Source organism: Heterodontus francisci, chromosome 14, assembly GCF_036365525.1.
Source record: "Heterodontus francisci isolate sHetFra1 chromosome 14, sHetFra1.hap1, whole genome shotgun sequence".
In the NCBI taxonomy this organism is placed as follows: domain Eukaryota; kingdom Metazoa; phylum Chordata; class Chondrichthyes; order Heterodontiformes; family Heterodontidae; genus Heterodontus; species Heterodontus francisci.
Genome location: NC_090384.1, coordinates 99,821,246 through 99,848,822, shown reverse-complemented (window position 1 = coordinate 99,848,822; position 27,577 = coordinate 99,821,246). Strand labels below are relative to the sequence as shown.

At 44.1% G+C, this 27,577-nt stretch overlaps 1 protein-coding gene across 5 annotated transcripts in view; it reads right to left on the bottom strand.

Annotated features, from left to right (window-relative positions):
* LOC137377181 (doublecortin domain-containing protein 1-like) overlaps nucleotides 1-27,577 on the bottom strand; it is an 822,721-nt gene that overhangs the window by 151,057 nt on the left and 644,087 nt on the right. For all 5 annotated transcript variants that reach the window (XM_068046610.1, XM_068046609.1, XM_068046608.1 and 2 more), the window contains 6 exons: nucleotides 23,254-23,409; nucleotides 21,585-21,785; nucleotides 15,154-15,268; nucleotides 12,740-12,910; nucleotides 6,853-7,038; nucleotides 3,198-3,401 (listed from right to left, as the gene is read on the bottom strand). In XM_068046610.1, coding sequence (XP_067902711.1) covers nucleotides 3,198-3,401; nucleotides 6,853-7,038; nucleotides 12,740-12,910; nucleotides 15,154-15,268; nucleotides 21,585-21,785; nucleotides 23,254-23,409 — 1,033 coding nt within the window. The remainder of the gene's footprint in view (nucleotides 1-3,197; nucleotides 3,402-6,852; nucleotides 7,039-12,739; nucleotides 12,911-15,153; nucleotides 15,269-21,584; nucleotides 21,786-23,253; nucleotides 23,410-27,577) is intronic.

Sequence of the window (27,577 nt, the reverse complement as noted above, 5' to 3'; positions counted from 1 at the left end):
ATTCTTTAGGGTTAAAAGGTAATGCTCTGTATTACCCATTGCCAGTTACACGCACAATGGGGGGGAATTCCAGGGCAGGGGTGGGGAAGAGTGGTGAGGGGATATGTTGCATCCTTCAGAATGGGAAACCTGACCCAAACCCACTGTGAACATGCATCGTTCTGGTTTAACCTCGGCAGGTTGGGAGCGGGCGAGTTACCTCATCTTGAGAGGTGGGTCAGCAATTTAAATATGTTAATGAGGCTGCGTGCCTTGGCTTTTAGCCCCATTTGGATTTAAAGGCAGCAGGATCGGGAAACTTGACAGATAAAGGGAGGAAAGAAGTGTCGGATGCAGTAGGTAAATGCCATTCCAGCACGGCCAGTGGGCAAGCAAGAGCTGGATTGTTTCCTCCCAGCTCCCCAAACTAATGTGCTGCCATCTGCCACCCTCCCTGCAATTCAAAGCATTCCCAACTCACGGTTTCTTACACCCTCAACTCTCGATCCAATGCCGAGCCCCTGATCTGCCCATCCCCACACAATCTCTCTATTTCACCATCCCTCCCTCCACCCTTTCTCTCAGTTCCCCAGCTGTGGCCTTCTAGCATCTGTCCAGTTGCCGGGCGGAAATGCATCCAATACTCCACAGAATACTCAGCTAATCACCCTTGTGCATTCCCTTAGTGCCTCTCTTGCAGGTGTCTATTCCTGGTCTACTGCTCCTACACTGTGCTACCCGAGTGGCTGCAGCATGACTTGTGGAAGGCTGCTGATTTTCAGTGGGAGAGACTGTTGATGGCCTTGCGAGATGTCCGCACCTGGCTCTGGGCCTTGAAGGCTCAGTTTCGGACTGCATCACCCGGCATGGAGAGTGCAATCTTGGCTGGCTCACTGAGAGGCAAAAGCAAGGGGACTGACAATGAGGCAATGGTGGGAGCACAAATGCTGTCATCCTGAGAGAGGACAGCAGGTTTGTGCTCCACCTGACCTCATTACAGCCTTGGTTCAAACATGGACAAAAGAGCTGAACTCCAGAGGTGAGGTGAGAGTGACTGCCCTTGACATCAAGGCATAATTTGACCAGGTATGGCATCAAGGAGCCCTGGCAAAACTGGAGTCAATGGGAATGAGAGGGAAAGCTCTCTGCTGGTTGAAGTCATACCTAGCACAAAGGAAGAAGGTTGTGGTTGTTGTAGGTCAATCATCTCAGTCCCAGGACATCTCTGCAGGAGTTCCTCAGGGTAGTGTCCTAGGCCAACCATCTTCAGCTGCATCATCAATGACCTTCCCTCCATTATAAGGTCAGAAGTGGTGATGTTCACCGATGATTGCACAATATTCATCACCGATCGCGACTCCTCAGATACTGAAGCAGCCCATGTACAGAGGCAACAAGACCTGGACAACATCCAGGCTTGGGCTGATAAGTGACAAGTAACATTTATACCACACAAGTGCCAGGCAATGACCATCTCCAACAAGAGAGAATCTAACCATCTCCCCTTGACGGTCAATGGCATTACCATCGCTGAGTCCCCACTATCAACATTCTGCAGGTTGCCATTGACCAGAAACTGAACTGGACCAACCACATAAATGCTACGGCTACAACAGCAGGTCAGAGACTGGGAAATCTGTGCGAATAGCTCACCTCCAGTCTCCCCAATGCCTGTCCACCATCTACAAGGCACAAGTCAAGAGTGTGATGGAATACTCTCCACTTGCCTGGATGGGTGCAGCTCCAACAACACTCAAGAAGCTCGACACCATCCAGGACAAAGCAGCCCATTTGACTGGCACTCCATCCACCACCTTCAACATTCACACCCTTCATCACCAACACATAGCGGCAGCAGTGTGTACCATCTACAAGATGCACTGCAGCTACTCACTAAGGTTCCTTCGACAGCACTTTCCAAACCCATGACCTCTACAACTTAGAAGGACAAGGGCAGCAGATGCATGGGAACACCACCAACTGCAAGTTCTCCTCCAAGCCACATACCATCCTGACTTGGAACTATATCACTGTTCCTTCACTGTCACTGGGTCAAAATCCTGGAACTCCCTTCCTAACAGCACTGTGGGTGTACCTACCCCAAATGGACTGCAACGGTTCAAGAAGGCAGCTCACCACCACCTTCTCAAGGGCAATTAGGGATGTACAATAAATGCTCGCCTAGCCAGCGATGCCCACATCCCATGAACGAACAAATAAAAAAAACGGTCCAAGGTGGACTGTGCCTATAGCCCCCATGACTGAGAGTAAGTGGCATACTCAGAGGCCTTCCTGTAATAATCGCCACCTTCCCAACATCCAACACCACTTCCTGCAGAGTTTACCAACATTTCTGAACTCTTCCAACAACCGAACTCTCAAACTCTGCAAGAGCCAATAGATAGCAAGTTGGATGGATCCCTTTAAATAGTGCTAATAGGAGGAGGGAGCCCCTTGTGCAGCTGAACACATGCTCGGCTGTGCATGTTTAAGAGAGGGTGTTAACTAGAAAGGCGATGTTGAAAATGGCAGGTCGTGCATTAAATCAGCATTGGATCAACCTACTCTGCATTCTTACGGCACATGTACATCATGCCCGCACTATCGTCTTCAACAACGGTGATCGGCATGGGCCACGCCAGAAGCAATCAGGAGTGGCGCGCATGACGTTTCTCACCTCAACTGGCCCCAAGTGTCAAATTTTGCCCCAGCGTGCACAGCGTGCTCAATGTAGGGCACTTCATATATAAGGTAAATAGGAACTTGCGAAACGCTTCTCTTTAATTTGCGTCTCTGTGCTGGGCTTTGATAAAATGTAAAATTAAAACTGCATGCAGGCTCAGCCCCAATCAATATGTGGATTGTTCGGGAATTACATGCTGCCAATCTGAACTTGCTGTGGTCTTAGAATTACACTGTATCCCAGCAAAATGCACATCATGAAATTGCCTTAATGGTTAGGCTGTTTTCCTAGGGTTTCTACGGCTCCTTCTCTGAGATTAAAGCAGACAAACTGAGAACTCCCACCCCCACCCCACCCTACTCTTTGCCCTCTTACAGGAATTCACCCACCCACCACCCACAATGTTTCTCATGTAAACACTTCATCAGAACAGAAAATGTTTGACCAGTCATCTCTCCTGACAACCTGATGAATCTGCTGTCTATTTCCAATGTTTTCTGCTTTACATCTGAACATGTTATCCTGGCTTTATTACCGAGGAAAAGATTGTCCCAATGATCAGTTGACCATCATTATATCCAGCCCCGTTTCGGTAGGCCAAGACTCTTACTGCCAGTTGGGCCTTGGCCGCTGAGATCTCCCATGAGATGGTCTGCACCGATGTCTCCCTCCGCAAAGAAAACCATTTCTCTTCCCAATAGGCCAAGCTATTTTCGGCTTCAGAGGTAGAAAGGTCAACCTGTAACCGAGAAAAGTAAAATCGTCCAGCTCTTTGCAAATGCCACCTGCCATATTTTAAATATAAGATAGCTTAATGCTGAACTGGCAACCACCAAACTGAATCTCGAGATATCTGTGCTCATCCAATTCTGGCTTCTTGTGCATACCCGATTTTAATCACTCCATTATTGGCGGCTGTGCTTTCAGCTGTTAAGGCCCTAACCTCTCCCTAAACGTATCCAATCGGAGCATTCAACAGCTAAAGTTGCTGTGGTTTTAGAATTAGACTGTGGCCCAGCATTAAATGTACATCATAGAATTGTCAACGGCAAACAGCCTTAATGGTTAGACTGTTTTCCTGGGGTTTCCATGGCTCTTTCGCTGAGATTATAGCAGACAATTCCATCCCTAAACTTCTCCATTGCTCTACTTCTCTCCACTCTTTGAAGAAACTTCTTAAAACCTACCACTTTGACCAAGCTTTTGGTCACCTGTCCTAATATCTCATGTGGCTCCATGTCAAATTTTGTCTGATAACGCTTCTGTGAAGCACCCGGAGATGTTTTACCACATTAAAGGCACTATATAAATGCAAGTTGTTGCTGCTGCCACAGTCGCTCTCCCTATAGCAGGACTGAGAACACTTAATTAAGAAAGTATTATCCATGTGAAAAAGCCATTGTGATTCTGGTTGGAGTCAAAATGTAAGCTGTGGCCCAAGAGTCACCTGCAGCCCATGTGGGCACTACCACTGACGATACTGTGGTAAGCAGGAGAGCCCTCAAGGGAAATATGCCCCCAAATAATTCCAGAAGCAATTCAAAAGACGACTGTAAAAATTCTGCCTAAGAACACCAACCTTCTGCATCACCACCCACTAACCCCCCCACCCCACTCCGTACAAAAACAGGCCGAAGATCAGGAAACCCTTACATCCATGTATCGATGGCAAACATCAGCATTTCATAAAATCATAGAAGCATACAGCACAGAAGGAGGCCATTCAGCCCATTGTGTGTCTGACAGCATTTTGGAAGAACTATCCAATTAGTTCCAGTCCCCTGCTCTTTCCCATAGCCATACAATGTTTTTTTTCATGTATTTATCCAACTCCCTTTTTAAAGTTGCTTTTGAATCTGCTTCCATCACCCTTTCAGGCAGTGCATTCCAGATCATAACAATTCACTGTAGAAGAAAATTCCCCTCATTTTCTCTCTGGTTGGATTTGATAAGGCAAATAGAGTGTCACTGGTGGCGGAGACCAGAACAAGGAAGGATAACCTTAAAATTAGAGCAGGGCCATTCAGGGTTGATGTCAGGAAACACTTCTTCATACAAAGGGGTAGTAAAAATTCGGAACACTCTCCTCCAAAAAGATATTGTGGGTTTGGGAGGGTGCAGGCAAAATAAAAATTCAAAGGCTGAGATTGATAGAATTTTGCTAGGCAAGGTTATCAAAGGTTATTGAGCCAAGGTGGGTAAATGGAATTAAAATACACATCAGCCATGATCTAACTGAATGGCAGAACTGGCTTGAGGAGCTGAATGGTCTCCAGCTGTTCCTACATCCTTAGGGCTCTTTGGCCAATTATCTTAAATCTGTGGCCTCTGGTTAACAGCCCTCCTGCCACTAGAAACAGATTCTACCCATTTGCTCTATTAAAACTCCTCATAATTTTGAACACCTCTATTGACAGTCTGCTTCACCTTGTCTGCTCTAAGGAGAACAATCCCAGCTTCGCTAATCTCATCATATTACATGATTGGTGAGCAATTCATTTATGGTTTGCTACACATAGCGAAGTGTGCAAAAGGTAGAACTCAAGGGTCAGCAATGCTGCCCCCTGAACAGATGAAACCTTCATCATGGGTACTCTTACCACATTAAACTGGGGAATATACCGTGTAAATCTTTTACTCCCAATTGAACTGGTAGACAGGAGTTGGACATCTCATTATCAACACCTACAAAAAGGCAGCCCTTCCTCATTAGTGCAATTAAGTCATTGTTGCATACAGTGATCCCACAAATCCCAGCCAGAATGGAGATAATTTGGGTAATTCCCCCATTGATCACCCCTGGAGGCCACACTGCTGTAAGTGACTAGGATTGATTTTATACCCATCATTTATATTATGTAAAGTTACGAGTATTTCCTCTTTTTGGTTAAATTTTGAGAATTTGTGTTTTAAAACTGAAAAGAATTCCATAGATGCTGGAACTTTGTGTGTTGTTTTTTAAAAGGAGTTCACCAGAAGGTTTGGGCTGAGCTTGAACTGTAAAAAGTTACTGGAAGGCACCTTTTTTCAAATAATCCAGCAGGGATTGTTTTTGACTGGGGAGATGTTTACAAAGAAGTGACAAGCCAAGATTTTTGGTTGTCAGGAGACTTTCTTTCTAGAAAGTGTTGGTTTCAATTTGAACTGTTAAAAAGCCAGTTGCTTCTAGCCTGCCAGAGAAGACAGCTCATCTTTCTCTCTCTTGAAATGAAACCCTGCATTTCCAATGTGTCAGATTCCGATTTCTTCCTATATTTGAAGAAACCCTGCCTGCTTGAAGAATCCTTCGCACATCAAATGCGTGGGAACTGAAACCTTGTTGCTGTCTTCCTGCTGTAAGACCTATTTGGAACTACTGTCGCTACATCTTTTGGAAAGCCTACCCAAACTGATCATCAACATCACCTGGAAAGAACTGTTCTAGGAAGATCCCATTGACAGCCATTGACACATTTGGGATGCTTAACCAAGACAAAGGACATCTTTCCATACCCTCTCTTCAGACTATATGTTTTTTTTTTCTCTTCTGTTTTCTTTGTAACAACTTTAATCAAAAATCCCTTTACTTTTTTTTCCTGGTTAACTGGTGTATATGTGTGAAGGCTAGGATAAATAAGCGGCTTTAATATTGCAATTTGTCTGTATGTTTTACTTCATTATTGGTTAAGACTTGGTTTAAAATAAACTAATAATTTTGTTGTTTATTAAAGAAACCTGGTTGGTGTATTTTATTTTGGGAAAAATAGAGTATATGATTGTATCGGTAAGTGGGAAAATTTAAATAGATGGTGTGACCTTTGGAGACGCGGGACTAGAATAAACAGTGCACTTCTCCTGCCTCAGTCGTAACAGTAACTATCCCCTACTCACAGCATTTTACTGGAGAAATAATTAGTGTGTGTTATGGACCCATCCTCCACTGACTGCATTTTGTTACAAAAATAAATATGCCTTTATTGGAGGTCTTTGCTGTAGTTTCAGTCATGAGTTCTGTTTGCTGTAGTTCATAGAGAATCTGTTCAAATAGACTCTGTTTGCTGAGCAAATAGACTGTTTGATGTAAAATATACTGTTTGCCATGAGACCTGCTGTAAAGTCTACCCCACCCCCAACTGAGTGGCTGGCACAGTATAACAGTGATGTCAATACTCACTTCATTAAATATTAGTCCAGATTAAAGCATAGCTCACCCTGGCAACTCGGAGACACTTAAAAGGCCCAGTTTCTTCAATCTGGCTCTGTTTATGGCCTGTCGCACAGATGAATGAGTTACCTGGGTGGAGTTTTGTCATAACATTCCGCCCCCTCAGTGCGCTGGCGCATGCCAAACAAACCACAGTTCTCTGCTTCGTGCTGGCATGGGTGATGCAATAGCCCTAATACAGAAATTAAAGAGAATAAAACAGATGAATATTTCCACACAGATACAACTGCGTCATTGAATGTGAAAATCTGTCCCAATTATGTGTTCATACGTACAACACTTAGTGCACTTAGAGTTCTGGTCTCCATATTACAAAAAAAATAGAGGCCCAGAAGGTGGTGCAAAAGGATTTACCAGAATTATATCAGAGGTTATAACTATGAGAAAGATTGTATAGACTAGGACTCCTCTCTCTAGACCAGAAAAGGGCAAGGGGTACCCTAACGGAGATTTTAAAATTATGAAGGGACTGATAGGGTAAATGTTTCCAATTGTGGAGGAATCCAAAATATTAAATATAAGATAGCCACAAATAAATCCAACAAGCATTTCAAGAGAAATGTCTTTGGGTAGAGTGGTTAGAATATGGAACTCACTAACACAAGGAATAGTTGAGTCGAATAGCATAGGTGCATTTAAGGGAATGTTACATAAGCATACGAGGGAGAAAGGAATAGCAGGATAGGCTGATAGGGTTAGATTAAGTAGGGTGGGAGGAGGCTGAAGTGAAGCATAATCAACAGCACAGGCCAGTTGGGCCAAATTACCTGTTTCTGTGCTGTAACTTCTATGTAAGTCTATAATAACAGTCCATGGCTCTGATACTTGGAGAATGGTGGGGAGGGGAGTCAAATACCCGACAATATTTGTTGGGGTCTGACTCTGGAACCCAGGTTATTTGTATGGGGGCTGTGCAAGGGACGGGGGGTGGGGAGCACTCCTGCTCCTCCTGGCCCACAAGCAGTGCTGTAAAGGCACTTCTCCCTCACCTCCTTTCAGATGCTGGGCTTCCCGAGGCTTGGGAAACCCAGCCATCCACTGTTAAATCTGTAAAGCAGGCTAAGTCAGAGGATTCTGGCCTCAGTAGAATATTTAAATTGCCAACCAGCCTCCTGGCAGTGGGTTGGCTGCCTGTCCCTTGTCCCAACGCAGTTAAATCCACAAGCAGGTGGATTGAAGGAGGGTTGGGATCAGGCTTGAGAATTTTATAATTTTAATCTCTGATCTGATCCTAACCCATCCATTTTTTAGGAGTTAAAATTCACCCCTATATTTCTAGAGCACCTTTAACATAGAAAACCTCCTATGGTGCTCCACAGAGCAGAACTGGGCATGAAACGATAGCAACAAAAGAATTAAGGGAGCTGAGTAACCATTGGAAAAGTTTTGAAGAGGTTTTTGTCATGAGACAGGGAAGTAGCATGGTAGAGGGGTTTAGGGAGAGAGTTCCAGACTTTAGTGTCGAGACAGCGACAATGAATTTTTCATTTTTTAAAATATATTGAGGCATAGTCATATTGTTAGTCTGTAAGGTATTGCTTAATCAAAGCTGGATGCTGTTGTTTGCAATGGGTCCTCTTTACATGGCTTTCTCAAGAATACAATAATATTTCTTCTTCACCTCACTCTCTTTGAGAGAAATCAAAATGTTATTTGATGTTCATGAGGCTAAGTACAGAGGTTTTAACCATTGGGATGGACCATTGTGGAAAGATGAAGATGTCCTGCAGATCAGGTCCCAATCCGATCTTCAAGGAGCTGCACGAAACATAGGTTTAAGATGTGCAAGGTCAATATTTCTTTAGTTACATCAGCTTCCAGAGAGAGCACTGTAATTTGTTCCAAAGTGTTGTAAACTTTTATTGGAGCACTTAGTAAATATTGTTTGCATCATTTAACAGCCCTGGACCAGAGCTTTGGAAGTAAAGGTCATACACAACAGATGGTACATATTTGCAGTAATTTATAAGAGAGTTCTCCTCTATGCTTGCCCCAGGCCTACTATACCCAAGACTACTACATGCCTCAGGAAGATCGTTCTGTTCCCAATGATGTTGTTTTGATGTTGGATAAAACAGCTAAGCTTCAATTGTTCTGGGAGTATCTCCCAAATTGCAGTATTAATAATTTTGGGAAAATTTCTACACAATACTAAGCTAACATTATGGTTGGAAATTTCCTCGGAGCTGCTCCTGCTCCACTGCTGTCACTTCACGGATATGCAGCAGAAACCCCTTTCTGGTGAGGTTATGGAGATGGAGAGGGTGCTTGTCTGAGGAAACTCCTGACTTATGGCAATGTTCAGGCAGACTGGGGCAAACAAGATTGTCCTTTACAGGTTTATTGATGGATTGAACTTTGGAACGGTGGACGTCGTGTACAAGCTGCATGGAGCAGCAATACCTGGTTAATAAGTACATGATAACCGGTAAATCACACAACAGATGATTACAACAGGGAACATTCATTGGTTCTGCATTCAAGGACCCCAAACGTGATGGAGAGGCCAACCGCCTCCCATTGTTACTTTGACTACTGTTGACCATAACCAATCATTAACTTCATTACTGGTGGTGCCCAGTTAATTGTTTTTTTTTATTTGTTTGTGGGATGTGGGCGTCGCTGGCTAGGCTAGCATTTATTGCCCATCCCTAATTTGCCCTTGAACTGAGCGGCTTGCTGGGCCACTTCAGAGGGCATTTTTAAGAGTCAACCACATTGCTGTGGGTCTGGAGTCACATGTAGACCAAGTAAGGACAGCAGATTTCCTTCCCCAAAGGACATTAGTGAAACAGATGGGTTTTTACAACAATCAACAATGGTTTCATGGTCACCATTAGGCTAGCTTTTAATTCCAGATTTATTATTAATTGAATTCAAATTTCACCATCTGCCATGGTAGGATTCAAACCGATGTACCCAGTGCATTAGCCTGGGCTCTGGTTTACTAGTCCAGTGACATTACCACTATGCAACCACCTGGATACAAGGTGTTCAGGAAAGATAGGAAAGGGGAAAAAAGGGGGAGGGGTGGCAGTATTGATTAAGGAGAGCACTGCAGTACTGGAGAAAAAGGATGTCCCAGAGGGGTTGAGGCCAGAATCAATTTGGCGAGAGCTAAGGAACAAAGAAGGTTCAGTTACATTTTTCGGTGTTGTCTGCAGGCCACCAGTGAGAAGGACATGGAAGAACAAATTTGCAAGGAAATTACAGAGAGGTGCAAAAATTACAGAGTAGTTATAATGGGGAACTTTAATTGTCCAAATATAGACTGGGATCATAGCTGTGTAAAGGACAGTGAGGGGCAGCAGTTTCTAGAGTGTGCTCAGGAAAACTTTCTACAGCAGTATGTTTCTAGTCCAACAAGAAAGAAGGCACTGCGGGACCCTTCTTGGGAATGAGGTGGGCCAAGTGGATCAAGTATCAGTCAGAGATCATTTAGGGGATAGTGATCATTGTATCATAAGGTTTAGGCTGATTATGGAAAAGGAAAATGAACTATTCAATAATTAACTGGGGGAAAGCCAAATTCAGTGGGGTAAGAACAGAGCTGGGACAAATAAATTGAAGTCAAAGGTTGGCAGAAAAACAGTAGCTGAACAATAGGCTACTTTCAAAGAAGAGATAGTTTGGCCACAGTCAAGTTATGTTCCCTCGAAGGAGAAAGGGAGGGTAAACAAATCCAGAACTCTCTGGATGGCAAAAGAGGTGGAGATTAAGATAAAGAAGAAACAGTGTGCTTATGACAGGTGCCAGGTAGAAAATACTACTGAGAACCAGGCTGAATATAGAAGGTCCAGAAGGGAAGTGAGAAAGCAAATAAGAGCAGCAAAGAGAGATCATGAAAAGAGACTGGCAGCTAACATTAAAGAGAATCCCAAAGTTTTCTATTGACATATAAATAGTAAAAGGGTGGTAAAAGGAGGAGTTGGGCTGATTCGGGAACATAAAGGGGATTTACACATGGAGGCAGAGGGCATAGCTGAGGTATTAAATGAATACTTTTCAACTGTCTTTACCAAGGAAGAAGATGCAACCCAGACGATGGTGAAAGAGGCGGTAATTCAGACATGAGAAGGGTTAAAATTTGATAAGGAGGGCGTATTAGATAGGTTGCCTGTACTTAAAGTGGATAAAGCACCAGGGCCAGATTAGATGCATCCTAGGATAATGAAAGTGAAAATTGCAGGGGCACTGGCCATAATTTTTCAGTCTTCCTTAGATTTTGGGGTGGTGCCCAAGGACTGCAGAATGGCAAACATTACACCCTTGTTCAAAAAAGGGTGTACAGATTAGCCCAGCAACTACAGGCCAGTCAGTTTAACTTCAGTGGTGGGGAAACTTCTAGAAAGAACACCTCGGGACAAAATTAATAGTCACATGGACAAATGCAGGTTAATTAAAGAAAGCCAGCATGGATTTCTTAAGGGGAAATCATGTTTGACTAACTTGCTGGAGTTTTTGAGGAGGTAACAGAGAGGGTTGATGAGGGCAATGCTGTTGATGTGGTGTACATGAACCTCCAAAAGGTATACAGTACCACACAACAGACTTGTTGCAAAGTTATTTATTTATTTATTATTTATTTAGGGATACAGCACTGAAACAGCAACATGGATACGAAATTGCCTTGGTGACAGGAAACAAAGAATAGTGGTTAATGGATGTTTTTCGGACTGGAGGAAGGTTTGCAGTGGAGTTCCCCAAGGGTCAGTGATGGGATGCTTGCTTTTCTTGATATGTATTAATGATCTAGACCTTGGTGTACAGAACACAAATTCAAAGTTTGTGAATGATATGAAATTTGAAAGCATTGTGAACTGTGAGGAGGATAGTGTAGAACTGCTAAAGGACATAGACAAGATGGTGGAATGGGCAGACAAGTGGCAGCTAAAGTTCAATGCAGAGAAATGTGAAGTGATTCATTTTGGTAGGAAGAACATGGAGAGATAATATAAAATAAAGGGTGCAATTCTAAAGGGGGTGCAGGAGCAGAGGGATCTGGGTGTATATGTGGATAAGTCATTGAAGGTGGAAGGACAGTTTGAGAGAGTGGTTAATAAAGCATACAGTGTCCTGGGCTTTATTAATAGGGGCATAGAGTACAAGAGCAAGGAAGTTATGTTGAACTTGTATAAGACACTAGTTCGGCCTCAGCTGGAGTATTGCGTCCAGTTCTGGGTGCCGCACTTTAGGAAAGTTGTGAGGGCATTGGAGAGAGTACAGAAAAGATTCACGAGAATGGTTCCAGGGATGAGGAATTTCAGTTATGAAGATAGATTGGAGATGTTAGGACTGTTTTCCTTGGAAAAGAGAAGACTGAGAGGTGATTTGATAGACATATTCAAAATCATGAAGTGTCTGGACAGAGTAGATGGAGAGAAACTGTTCCCACTCATGAAAGGATCGTGAACAAAATGGCACAGATTTAAAGTAATGGGTAAGAGAAGCAAAAGCGACATGAGGAAAAACTTTTTCATGCAGCGAGTGGTTAAGGTCTGGAATGGACTGCCTGAGAGTGTGGTGGAGGCAGGTTCAATTGAAGCATTCAAAAGGGAATTAGACTGTTATATGAAAAGAAAGAAGGTGCAGGGTTACGGGGAGAAGGTGGGGGAATGGCACTAATTGCTCATTCAGAGAGCTGGTACAGACACGATGGGCTGAATGGCCTCCTTCTGCACAATAACAATTCTGTGATTCATTATTGCTCCATTTCTATAACATCAGAAATTCAAGCAAACCAGCTTTCTTAAACCTGGTTTGGATGGTGTAACTGCTCCAAACATCCACATACCTGCGAATATAAGTCAGTTAAAAGGTTCAATACAATTTATAAAAAATTACAATGGTAACAGGGCTTCTCATGCACTTACAGGTTGATCTAGTTCCTCTGTTCTACAGATACAGAAGGTGCAGACAGAGGCCTGGTTGGCTGCTGTAATTTCATTGTCCAATACTGAGGTGTAAAAAGCACTCAACACTTTCATCTCTGGCATCCAGAACCATTTCTGATTAGCGACTCCATAACTGTACCCTTTATACTTCTGTGATGAGATTTTAAAAATATTACATCGAGGAAACATAAACCCACATATAATGAGATCTTTATAGCTGCCATTACAAAAGTAGAACATTTTAAGATAACATGGATTTCTGCTTGGATTGGCAGTACACTTGCCACTGAGTCAGAAGATCATGTTTTCATGCCCCACTCCAGAGAATTGGGCACATAATCTAGGCAAGTACATTGGCCAGAACTACCCTGCTCTTCTTTAAATATTGCCAAGGGATCTTCTATATCCCTGAGAGGACGGGTGAGACGTTACTTTCACATCTCACCTGGAAAACAGCAGCTCTGGCAGCGCAGCATTCCTTCAGAACTTCACTGAGGTGACAGTTTAGATTAAATGCTCAAGATCTGGAGCGGAGCTTGAAGCCACAGCCTTCTGACGCAGAGGCAAGAGTGCTGCCACTACAGCTGACACTATGAGCAGCCAATTTGTGTACAGCAAGGTCCCATGATCAGCAATGAGATAAATGACCAGATAAACTGCTTGCAGTGGCGTTGAATCAGAGATAAATTTTGGCCAGGACACCAAGATAGCCCTTGCTCGTCTTTGAAAGGGGTAATGTGATCTTTCACATCCATCCCCAAATGTTGCAACAAAGTGTCAGCTTGGTTGTGCACTCAGGTTTCTGGAGCAGGACTTGACTCTACAGCCTTCTGAATCAGAGGCAAGGGTGTTCATTCTGAGTGAAGTCTCACCATGGTACAACTCAGCTACTTTTTAAACCCATTCTGGCACTGTACTCCATGCAGTGTCCAATGTAAGTCGGTGTGAGATTTAAGTCAGCGTGAGACTATCCCCTCCACCTTAGAGTTAATTCCAGTCCTAACTCCTGCAATGCCACAAAGTGGAAAGCTTTAGTATAAATGCACCCTTAAGATGATGGTCACAGTAAACTGGACATTACTGTCACTGCATTGCATTATCCCAGCATTATCTCAGCCTGTGACTTTTTTTTTATTTGGCACAGGTTTATTTAATTGCCATACAATAATACATTTAGCACTACATCATATACGTTCATGTTTCATTATAATTTCTGTCAAGGAAACACGATACACCAAATGAGGGATTATTAATCCATTGGTTGGAAACTTACATTAAACTTCTAATGGATAAAATACTGCAATTAACTTTTGTATAGTTATAGTATAGTATAAAAAACTAGCAGCCAATATGGCCACCCCAATTGGCATCTGAAACACCTTCTCACATTCCAAAGACCCACCTGAGACAGAGGTTTGAGGAGCATGGACCCAGAACAATTGCTTGCTCTAAATGATTGAATTACCTAAGATTGCTTCATTAGCATGGCATTCAAAGCAATCCTAATACCTTGACTTTAAAAGAGCAAACCCCCTTCAAGTGTAATTATTGGCATCCTGGGGACTGGGAAGCCAATTCCAAATTTCGATTAACATTAGAAGGTTCCAATAAATACACGGAGGCCTTCATGTGACCGTCTGTCCATCTCTATGAAAGCCAAAAAGTTTCCTTGAATTAAGACAGATGGGCATCAACTCGGAATGCGCAGCAGCAGGAAGGCTGTGTGCCCTTCTCTCTCTGTCTCTCTGTCTCTCTCTCCCTCCAGATAACACAAGTTTGAACCTTGTCTGTGACTGTGGACCCTCCAAACCTACAGATTGCTCCAGACAGAGACCAGGGGAAGAGAGCCACCTACAAGTCTGTCTCCAAGAAAGCCTTGAGCTAGGCGGGCTAGCCACAAAGTGCACTTTGACCAGCCAAGGACTTCAAGAATACAACTTCAGCCAGAAGACCACAGAATCATCCAACTTCGCAGACTGTGCATTTAAGTCCCATTTATTCTGGACTCTAATACAACCACAAAATCTATTTTTCCCTCTGTAATCTATCTGTGTGCATGTGTGAGTCCCGTGTCAATGTGTGCGTGAATATGTAGCATAAATTTATTATTTTTTCTAGATCGGTTTTCGAGGGTTAAGTGTAATAAACTCACTTCTTTCTTGTTTAAACTCAAGAAAACCTGTCCGATTGGTTCTTTCACGATAACATCAAAGGTAAAAGGTAAAACATTCACTGAGGTGGTAAGCACAACCACTGTTTAAAAAGGAATAAACCCTGTTGCGGTCAAATAAGAGGAAAGGCAAGAGAGGAACCTGGAACGTCCTCCTCACCTGGCCGTAACATTACACAGTTTAAAAGAAAATAGTGAATAGAATAATGGAAATGATGCTGACCTGCAGGATAATTGAACATCCCTGAATTTCCATCACACTCTTGCCATCACCCGATTTAATTTGGGGCATTGAGACTGCGAGCACCAGATCAGGATTACCCATTAAATGGAAGGTCCTGTTGATAGTCAATGTATAGGGGTTGAGTTGTTTTCCTCTGTAGTCAGAGCATGGCTACGTTATTTCACACAGGCTCAGCTTAGGGTTAACAAGGCAGATCTCTCTTTCCTGGCACTTCAGAGTAAACATTAGCATATAAGAAATAGGAGCAGGAGTAGGTCATATAGCCCCTCTAGCCTACTCCACCGTTCAGTAAAATCATGGCTCAACTTCAACATCAAATTCACTTTCCCTCCCTATCCATTGATTTCCTTCGTGTCCAAAAATCTATCAATCTCAGTCTTGAACATACTCAACGACTGAGCATCCGTAGAACACCAAAGATCCACAACCCTCGAAGTGGAGAAATTTCTCCTCATCTTAGTCCTAAATATCCAATACCTTATCTTGAGACAAAGACCCTTAGTTCTAGAATCACCAGCCAGAGAAACATCCTCTCGGTATCTTTTTTTAAATTCGTTCGTGGGATGTGGGCATCACTGGCTAGGCCAGCAGTTATTGCCCATCCTGAATTGCCTTGAACTGAGTGGCTTGCTCAGCCATTTCAGAGGGCATTTAAGAGTCAACCACATTGCTGTGGGTCTGGAGTCACATGTAGGCCAGACCAGGTAAGGACGGCAGATTTCCTTCCCTAAAGGAGATTAGTGAACCAGATGGGTTTTTACAACAATTGACAATGGTTTCATGGTCACCATTATACTAGCTTTTTTTTTCAAATTCCAGATTCATTAATTCAAATCTTACCATCTGCCGCGACGGGATTTGAACCCATGTCATCAGAACACTAGCCTGGGCTAATAGTCTGGTGAAAATCTGATGATAATTCTGATGAAAGGTCACAGGCCTGAAATGTTAACTCTACTTCACTCTCCACAGATGCTGCCAGACCTGCTGAGTATTTCCAGCACTTTTTGTTTTTATTTCAGATTTCCAGCATCTGCAGTATTTTGCTTTTATTACACTAGCCTGGGCCTCTGGATTACTAGTCATTACCACTACAGCACCACCTCCCCTGTCAAGCCCTCTACGAATTTAATAAGTTCCAATGAGATCACCTCTCACTCTTTGAAACTCCCAAGAAAATAGGCCCATTCTACTCAATGTCTAAACATAGGACAACCTTCTCATCCCAGGAATTAATCTAGTGAACCTTCACTGCACCCCATTTGAGGCAAGGAGACCACATTTGTACACAGTACTCCTGGTGTGGTCTTACCAAAGCTATACATAATTGCACCAAGACATCCTTACTCTTATACACCAACCCCCTTGCAATAAAAGCTAATGTATCATTCATAAAGGGTTGCATGTGCACGATACATGGAGAAAAATTAAGTGGTGAGGATCAGACTTTTTCAATAGTGAATTAGATATATACTTGAAAAGGAAAAATCTGCAGGGCTGTGGCAAGAAAAGCAGGGTGGAGGGAGTAGGATTAATTAATTAGCTGTTTCGTGCCCTGGATTTTTATTTGACCCTCTTCCCCTCCCTAGTCCAAGAATATCAAGGGCAATTGTACTGCCCCATTGACTGTGGTAAATTTAGCCTTGGTTTATGTGCTGTCCGATATGATGCCCATGTTATTACAGTGATGTCGCCAATGAGTTTGGAGAAATGCGAGTTGCTGCTGTTCTAAATAGAACTACATGGAAATTACGAAACTCAATCAGGCCATTCGGCCCATCCAGTCCAAGTTAGTATTTGTCCTCCACACAAGAAGTATCCTAATCCCATGTACCCACTCTGTTCCCATTTCCCTTTGACCAGCTTTCCTTCAACTAATCTATCTAACTTATTCTTAAAAGTTGGCATCAATTATTGACTCTGGTAGTGAATTCCACAGCCACACAAACCCCAGTGTAAAACAGATGTTTCCTGTTGTCTATCCTAAATCTCTTACATGTAATCATATATACATATCCCATTGTTCTAGGCCCCTCAGCCACTGAAAACAGTCTGTTTCTCTCGACTCTGTCACATCCTTTCACAATTTTAAACACCTCTCTCAAATCACCTTGTAATCTGATCTAACAAAATGGCCCAATTCTTAAGTCTGTCATCTTAAGTATATTATTGTCAGAAGAGAATAAAATTGATGTAATGAAATTCTACTGACTTTCCCTCCAAAATGTATGTTGAAATGGTTAAAAACTAATTCTATTACTTTATTCCTGATAGCTGGCCCCTTGTTATAGTCAGTGAATTTGTTGTTAAGCATCACCACTGGTTCGGTCTCAACTGGAGCATTGTGTCCAATTCCATGCACCACGCTTTAGGAAGGATTATAAAGCATTAGAGAGGATGCAGAAAAGATTTACAGGATGGTTCCAGGGATGAAGGACTTCAGTTATGTGGATAGAATGGAGAAGCTGGGACTGTTCTCCTTAAAGAAGAGAAAGTTGAGAGAAGATTTGATAGAGGTGTTCAAAATCATGAGGGGTCCGGACAGAGAAGATAAGAATAAGCTGTTCCCATTGGCACAAGTGTCAAGAACCAGAGGACACCGATTTAAAGTGAATGGCAAAAGGACCAAAGGCAACATGAGGAAATGTTTTTTCTTTCATTCAGCAAGTGGTTAGGATCTGGAATGCACTGCCTGAGAGTGTTGTGAAGGCAGGTTAAATCGTGGCTTTCAAAAGGGAATTGGATGACTAGCTGAAGAGAAAAAGTTTGCAGGGCTATGGGGTAAGGGCAGGGGTGTGGACGTTGCCCTTTCAGAGAGCTGGCAGGAACATGAAGGAGCAAATGGCCACCTTCCCTGCTGTTATGATTCTATGGGCTGGATTTTACCCCAATGGGTGGAGGGGGGTGGGGGGTGGGGGGGTCGCGGCGATGAGTCAGAAGGCACTGGGGGCAATCCTGCCTTGGCCCGGTTTCAGACCCCCGGCCGAGTTCCACGACGGGCAGCCAATTAACTTCCTTTAAGGAAGGGGATTTCAATCAGTGGGCTGGCAGCTCAGCAGTGCCACCAGGAGTGGTGGCCACTGCCAGTACTGCAGGAGGCCCAGGACCGGAAGAAGTGCTGGAGCTCTGGATCAGAACTCTTAAGTTCTGATGAAGGGTCACTGACCTGAAGCGTTAACTCTGCCTCTCTCTCCACAGATGCTGCCAAACCTGCTGAGTATTTCTAGCATTTCTTGTCATTATTTCAGATTTCCAGCATCTGCAGTATTTTGCTTTTATTTTACTGGACCTCTGGACCTCAGGCATGTGGGGTGGCCTTGCCGATGCCAGTCCAGGAGGCCCCAGTGTGGGGTGGTGGGGTAGGTGTTTGTGAGGACGGGGGGGGGGTGGGTGTTGGCAGAGGGGCAGACTTTGCTTCAAGGGGCCGTCTGTGGGCCACAGATTGCCCATGCAGGAGGGTCCTTCCCAGCCCACAGGGAGGCCGCCTGGTGTTACTGGGTGACCTTTTCAGAGGGCGCTCCTCTCGCACCAGTAAAATGGCAGCAGCGACAGGAAGAAGCCCTTAAGTGGCCATTAACTGGCCACTTAAGGGCCTCAATTGGCCTCTGGGCAGGAAGGCCATTCGGCCTTGCCCTCCACCAACAAAACAGAATGGCATCGGGAAGGCGACAGACACTCCACCCCTCACCTTCCCTTGCTATTTTACAGTCCCCACACCTGCCTGCCTGTCCCTAAAGGGATGATAAAATTCAGCCCTATGATTCTGTACGTCATGTGCATTCCAATGTGACAGGGCAGGAACTCTGAATTACAAAGCAAAACAATTGACAAGCACTGAAATATGTATACTCACTGGACTCAGCTATATGTACATGATACTTCAACTCAGAGAGATATTGAACAGAATGAAAGGACGAAATGTGTCTCTCTCATGGGAAATGATGAACTCAGAAAACCTGGCCGACCTTATTTACAATTCTCCACATTACAGAACTCGGAATCTGACTTGACAAGCCTTCGTAATAGGCCAGAATATTTACACAGAATTGGACAAGACTTTATAGACCAAGAAGTACTTATCTGTGGGCCAACCCTGAAAAACAACAATGACTTGTATTTATATACATCTTGAAAGTGACAAAAAGTCCCAAGTCCCAGGAGGGTTATCAAACAAAATATGGCGCCGAGTCAAATAAGGGGATATTAGGACAGTGCTTGGTCAAAGAGGTAGGTTTTAAGGAGCGTCTTAAAGGAGAAAAGAGAGGAAGAAAGGCAGAGAGGTTCGGGAGGGGAAGGGAAAAGGATGGAGTCGGTAGCTAGGGAGCAGAATTTGTGGTGCAGACTGAAGACAGTGGCTTCAGTTTACCCAATATTTAGTTGGAGGAAATTTCTGCTCATCCAGTGTGGGGCATCAGACAAGCTGTCTGATAATTTAGATACACTGGAGGGGATGAGAGAGGTGGTAGTGAGGTAGAGATGGGTGTTGTCAACGTACATGTGGAAGGTGACACTGTGCTTTTGGATGATGTTGCCAAGGGGCAGCATGTACGTGGGAAATAGGAGGGGACCAAATTTAGATCCTTGGGGGACACCACAGGTAAAGGGCAGGAGTGGCAAGTGAAGCCATTGCAGGTGAATCTCTGGATAGGTAAGAATGGAAACAGGCAAGTGCAGACCCACCCAGCTAGACGAGGAGAGATGTTGGAGGAAGATGGTGTGGTCAACCTTGTCAAAGGCTTCAGGCGGCTCGAGAAGGCTAAAGAGGGAAAGTTTTCCTTTGTCACAGTCACCTAGGATGTCATTTGTGACTTTGAGTAGAACTGTTTCAATGCTGTGGCAGGGGCAAAAACCTGATTGGAGTGATTCAAATATGGAGTCCAGGAAAGATGGGAACAGATTTGGGAGGCAACAGCACATTCAAGGACTTTGGACAGGAAAGGGAGGTTGGAAATGGGGTGGTGGTTTGCAAGGACTCAGGGGTCAAGGGTTGATTTTATGAGGAGTGGGGTGAAGACAAGTCAGGAATACTCTCCACTTGCCTGAATGAGTGCGGCTCCAAAAATACTCAGGAAGCTTGACATCATCCAGGAAGAAGCAGCCCGCTTGATCAGCACCCCATCCACCACCTTCAACATTCATTCCCTCCACCACCGATAAACAATGGCAGCCCTGTGTACCATATACAAGATACACTGCAGCAACTCACCACACCTCCTTTTCAAACCTGCGACTTCTTCCACCTAGAAGGACAAGGGCGGCAGATGCATGGAAACACCACCACCTGCAAGTTCCACTCCAAGTCACTAACCATCCCGACTTGGAACTATATCGCTGATCCTTCACTGTAACTGGGTCAAAATCCTGGAACTCCCTGCCTAACAGCACTGTGGGTGTACCCGAACCACATGAACTGCAACGGTTCAAGATAGCATCTCATCACCACCTTGTCAAGGGCAATTAAGGACGGGCAACAAATGTTGGCCTTGCCAGCGATGCCCACATCCCATGAACGATTGAAAAAAAGACAGCAGATTGGAAGCAGAGGAGGACAATACATGAGGAGAGAGAACCATTAACAATATCACCTAACATGGGAGCCAGGAAGGGAAGTTGGGTGCTCAGCACTATTGTGGGAATGGTCAAGGGAGTTGGGTGTGGGTAAATTAAATATTGCAATGGAATAGCTTCAAAAACAGGAAAGAATAAATATAAAGACTGAAAGGTAAGTGTTTTTTTTTCAATGGCTATTTTGATTAGATATCTATAATCTTTTATTTAACAAAAGCACTGCAATGAAGAGTTCATATGAGATATTGTGAAAAGCAGATTTTATGACTGATGCAAAAATTCCAGGAAGTTGGTTAAGAAAAAAAAAAGATTGTTTAGTATAGAGGCAGGAAGGTGTGCAAACAAGTACTTGCTTCCGGTCCTGTCTGGAACTGTGTTGCAGGACATGCGCACTGAAATCGTATAGACAACTGGTGCAAATCCCTTACATATCAGTTCTTCATTAAAACTCACTCCACAAATCGACTGGTAACTTAATAGCTCTGTGTTCATAAATATTCTCACGGCAGCCCTCCATGTAACCTCTGGGATATTATATTCGGTTCTGGTCACACACCAACCTGACTTTGTCATATATTGGGCCTTCCTTCATTGTTGCTGGGCCAAAATCCCAGACCTCTCTACCTAATAGCACTGTGGGAGCACCTTCGGCACACAAGATTACAGCAATTCAAGAAGGCAGTTCACCACCATCTTCTCCAGGGCAACTAAGGATGAGCTATAAATGCCAGCCTTGCTATCGCCACCCACTTCCTGAAAACAAACTTTAAAATAAAGCAAACTCAATAATAACTACACAGTACTTGGCTACTAGCAAAGCTTTGGATAAAGGATTTTTCTACCTGTTATCCTCTCTCAGTGTCCAGCGTTGAAAGATGTCATCAGCTTTCTTCTCTACCAGTGTCACTTCCGCGCCCGGTCGCGCGTTCATCTCCGGAACTCCCAACACAAGCCAAGGACAGCTGCAGTTTATGATGTATCCTTCTTCGAAATGAAACTGTTGCTGATGTATTTGTTGTGGTTTAAGAGGCTTAGGCCGGGGCCTGTGGGTGAATGATCTGTGAGTTGCATCAATTACCCCCAAAAACCTTCCGAAAGGATGCGGGTCTTCCAGCAAAGCCCAAATGGCCTGTGGGGGAGCTGAGCCTGCAACTGCCCAAACAAAACCACTGACACAGAAAAACGGGAGAGGTCAGGGCCTGGTTAGGAGGGGAATGTGGGAGGAAACTCCTAATGCCAGGGTTGCTTTGCCCCTCACTGGGCTCACTGAATATCAGCACTTGGTGCAGCCAGGAAGGGATCAGGCTGTTAAATGATGGAAGTGAGCCTTATCTGGAAGGGGTCTCAGCTGCATCATGGTCTGGACCTCCAGAGAAAATGTGTTGCGCAGCAGTTAAATGTGGAACCATTACAAAGCAGACCTGTGGATGTGTCTGTATTGTTTTCCTTCAGGACTGGTCGGGGTCGAGTTAGTGGAGGCCAAGCACCAGCTCCTAAGGCAAATCGTTCATCTGCTGCACTGTGTTCTCAAGGGATGGTAGGTGCTCGAGATGGCGCAGGTGGGCAGGGATAATTACACAAATTCTAGTGTGGTCAGTGCTGGAAGGTACCAGTGGGCATACTCTGGCAATTACACCCTGATGTTCACTGACTTTTAGCTCTGTGGATAATTTTTTAATATAGTAACAGTGTAAACTTTTAAAATTGTGATTAAAAGTAAGAAGAAAAGTTAAATTTTTCAAGGAGACACAATTAACGCAATACCACGTTTAAGAATGTCCAAACCGATCCACTGAGCAATGTACGCCTGGAGAATTGCTGTTTGCCTGACACGGAGGCACTCCCTGAAGAGGAGGCCTCCAATTATCCACGTTAAGTGAGTGTAGGCACAGGTTGGTTGACTGGGACTCCATGGGCACCCCTGGAATTAAACTGGATAAAACTGCGATTGACCAGCAAAGAGCTGCTGGTAACCACCCCACTGCTTTTCAGCTAGGTCCACCTATTAAAGCAATGGCTTCCAGGGCCATGTGGAACCAAACAGGAAGGAATCCATCTTCAAAGTGACAGGCCCATACCTCCACATTCCATTAATTGGACAGACTAACTGGCCAGTCATTAACAGCATCCTGGCAACCTCTGGCCAAGGCTTCTTCAGCAGCACCTCCCAAACCTGTGACCTCCACCACCTAAAGGAAGAGGACAGCAGGTGGTTGGGAGCATCAAGTTACGCTCAAAGCCTCACACTATCCCGACTTGGAAATGTATTGTCGCTCTTTCACCGTCACTGGTTCTAGATTCTATAACTCCTAACCGGTGGGTGTACCGTTACCATATGGACTACAGTGGTTCAAGCCGGCAGCCCACCACCACCCTCTCTAAGGCAACTGTGGATGGGCTATAAACATTGGCCTCACCAATGGGGCTCACATCCTGGGAATGAATTTTAAAAAAAACTATGGGCCTGCCCGGTACAGATATCAGATTATCAAAAAAAAAGTGGTGATGAACCTGTATTTATTGTATAGATCAACGTTTGTGAAAGTCCTCCCATCTTCTTGCCGTGAGACTTCCTCATCATCAAATGCCTTCAAATTTCTTTCCCATGGATAATGGCCCTTAGGCTGCTGAGCGTTGAGAGCAAGGTGGGCTCTGGCATGTGCGTCACTGAAAAATACAGATAAACATGGCTGAACTTCTTTATGCAAAACCTAAATCATTTAGTGTCTCCATATACTTCCTTGGAAGGAACCGTAAGTATTAAAAATCCGTTATATTATTCCTGAGGGAGGGTTCACACTATGTGAACATATTTCAACTTTTTTTCTCCCACACACACATATTTAAAGGGAGACAGGGAGGGAGTGGGGCTTGCCTTTGTCAGGCGGAGGGTGTGGAGAAACTCAGGAATGTGGAGGCCTCGTCGATTTTAACAGCAGCTCTTCCTTTTTTTTTTACAGGCCAACCGGCGGGCAGGAAAGCCAACAGTTGAAGATCACAGCTGGGGGCCAGGAAAGATTGTGGGTTTGGTGAGAGAGTAGAGAATCCAACCAGCAATTGGGATGGATGGGGGACTGGAAGAGATTGTGCATTTGGTGAGGATAAAATCAGACCAGCAATCAGGGTTGGGATGGGGGTGGGGTGGATGGTGGTTGATAGCGAATCAGTTCACTCAGGTTTGTTTGAGGTCTGGGGGCAGACCATCATAAGCTTTCTTTTTCTGCTTAATCTTACCCTGTAAGCTTCTAGATTTGGCGGTACCTCCCTTTATCTTTGTGGGGACACGTCTACGCTGTATAGGTAGAATCTCGCTTTTGAATGCCCCCTACTGGTTTGCCACTGATTTTCCTTCAAGTAGCCGTACACTACAGTGATGTAGTGGAAGAGTTCACAAGTTGATTACCAGTTTGATCTGCACTTAAACACTTATTCCACATCTATAGCCATCCTTACAACAATTGATGGGGTGAATGGTCCTACACAGTGGGAGGTTTAATGGCATCCCACAGCCCATACAATAAGAAACATAAACATAGAAACAAAGAAAATAGGAGCAGGAATAGGCCATTTGGCCCTTCGAGCCTGCTCCGCCATTCATTATGATCATGGCTGATCATTAAACTCAGTAACCTGAGTTTAATTTCGCCCCATACCCGTTGATCCCTTTAGACCCAAGAGCTATATCTAACTCCTTGTTGAAAACATACAATGTTTTGGCCTCAACTGCTTTCTGTGGTAGCAAATTCCACAGGCTCACCACTCTCTGGGTGAAGAAATTTCTCCTCATCTCAGTGCTGAAATGTTTACCCTGTATCCTTAGACTATAACCCCTGGTTCTGGACTCCCCCACCACCGGGAACATCCTTCCTGCATCTACCCTGTCAAGTCTTGTTCGAATTTTATAGGTTCCTATGAGATCCCCCCTCACTCTTCTGAACTCCAGCAAATATAATCCTAACCGACTCAATCTCTCCTCATACGTCAGTCCCACCATCCCAGGAATCTGTCTGGCAAACCTTCGCTGCACTCCCTCTATAGCAAGAACATCCTTCCTCAGATAAGGAGACCAAAATGGCACACAATATTCCAGGAGTGGCCTCACCAAGGCCCTGTATAATTGTAGCAGGACATCCCTGTTCCTGTACTTGAATCCTCTCACTATGAAGGCCAACATACCATTTGCCTTTTTTACGCCTGTTGCACCTGACTGCTTACCTTCAGCGACTGGTGTACGAGAATACTCAGGTCTCGCTGCATACATCCGTTCTCAGTTTATAGCCGTTCAGATAATAATCTGCCTTCCTGTTTTTGCTACCAAAGTGGATAACCTCACATTTATCCACATTATACTGCCATGCATTAGCCCACTCACTCAACGTGTCCAAATCACCCTGAAGCCTCTCTGCATCCTCCTCACAACTCACCCTCCCACCCAGTTTTGTGTCATCTGCAAATTTGGAGATATTACATTTAGTTCCCTCATCTAAATCATTAATATATATTGTGAATAGCTGGGGTCCTAGCACCAATCCCTGCGGTACCCCACTAGTCACTGCCTGCCATTCAGAAAAAGACCCATTTATCCCTTCTCTTTGTTTCCTGTCTGCCAACCAATTTTCTATCCATCGCTATACATTATACCCAATCCCATGCACTTTAATTTTACACGCTAATCTCTTATGTGGGACTTTGTCGAAAGCCTTCTGAAAGTCCAAATAAACTGGCTCCCCCTCATCAACTCTAGTAGTTACATCCTCGAAGAATTCTAGTAGATTTGTCAAGCATGATTTCCCTTTCGTAAATCCATGCTGACTTTGCCCGATTCTACCACTGTTCTCTAAGTGCTCTGCTATAAAATCTTTGATAATGGACTCTAGCATTTTCCCCACTCCCGACGTCAGGCTGACTGGTCTATAATTCCCTGCTTTCTCTCTACCTCCATTTTTAAATAGTGGGGTTACATTAGCTACCCTCCAATCTATAGGAACTGTTCCAGGGTCTATAGAATCTCGGAAGATGACCACCAATGCATCCACTATTTCTAGGGCCACTTCTTTAAGTACTCTGGGATGCATACCATCAGGCCCTGGGGATTTATCAGCCTTCAATCCCTTCAATTGCCCCAACACCATTTCTCTACTAATACTGATTTCCTTCAGTTCCTCTTTCTCACTAAGCCCTGTGTTCCCCAACATTTCTGGTATGATATTTGTGTCCTCCTTTGTGAAGACAGAACCAAAATATGCATTTAGTTGGTCAGCCATTTCTTTGTTCCCCATAATAAATTCCCCTTTTTCTGACAGTAAGGGACCTACATTTGTTTTCACCAATCTCTTTCTCTTCACATACCTATAGAAACCTTTACAGTCAGTTTTTATGTTCCCCGCAAGCTTGCTCTCGTACTCTATTTTTCCCTTCTTAATCAATCCCTTGGTCCTCCTTTGCTGAATTCTAAGCTGCTCCCAAGAAGGAAAGGGGATCACCACATCCTCCAGGCACAAATGTTTCACTGGACTTGGACCCAGATTTCAGAGATAGAGCTCACCAGGACTTTCTTGAGCAGGGTTCCAACCCACCACCTTCTAGCTCAGAGGAAAGGAATGCTACCACTAAGCCAAAAGCTTGCCCTAAATTAGTGACTGATTGAGATACTATGTCAACATTTAAGAATACATTACACAGATGGTTGATGGAAAACTGGTCAAAGGAATTGAGAATAGGGTAGGCCCGTGGGATTAGAACTCCTGCTCATTTGGAGGATGAGCATGGATTGGTTAGGCTGAAGTACCTGTTTCTGTGTTGTAATTTCTAAGTTGTTCTATGTGAAAGAATCAAAGGTTTCAAGTGGAGGAAATTAATGTGACAAGCCTAGAGAAACTGGGATAAACAAAAGCAAAATACTGCAGAGGCTGGAAATCTGAAATAAAAACAAAAAAATGCTGGAAATACTCAACAGGTCTGGCAGCATCTGTGGAGAGAGAAGCAGAGTTAACGTTTTAGGTCAGTGACCTTTCATCAGAATTGTCAAAGGTTAGAAATGTAATAGGTTTTCAGCAAATAAAGCGGGGGTGGAGCAAAAGATAACAAAAGGGAAGGTGTTGATAGGACAGAGGGTCACAGAGAATAACTAACAACAAGGTCATGGAGCAAAGGCAAACGATATGTTAATGGTGTGGTGAAAGACAAAGTGTTAGTGCAGAGAGGGTGTTAAATGACAGAATAATGAACAGCCCTGGCCAAAAGCACAAACATGAAAAAAAAGTGGGCAGGCACATGGTAAAAAAATGAATGATGAAACAAACTAAAATAAAATTAAAATAAAAATAAAAATAAAAAGGGGGCAGTCATGCTCTGAAATTATTGAACTCAGTGTTCAGTCCGGCAGGCTGTAGCGTGCCAAATCGGTAAATGAGATGCTGTTCCTCGAGCTTGCGTTGATGTTCACTGAAACACTGCAGCAATCTGGTTCAGAGATTTGGGCATGAGAGCAGGGGGGTGTGTTGAAATGGCAAGCGACAGGAAGCTTGGGGTCATGTTTTCGGAATGAGCAAAGGTGTTCCACAAAGCAGTCACCCAATCTGCGCTTGGTCTCCCCAGTGTAGAGGAGACGACATTGTGAGCAACAAATACAGTATACTACATTGAAAGAAGTAAATTGCTGCTTCACCTGAAAGGAGTGTTTGGGGTCTTGGATAGTGAGGAGAGAGGAGGTAAAAGGGCAGGTATTACACCTCCTGCGATTGCAGGGGAAGGTGCCATGGGAAGGGGCGAGGTGTCGGGGTAATGGAGGAGTGGATTTACTCTTTGCCTTTGCTCCATGAATGGATTTGTCACG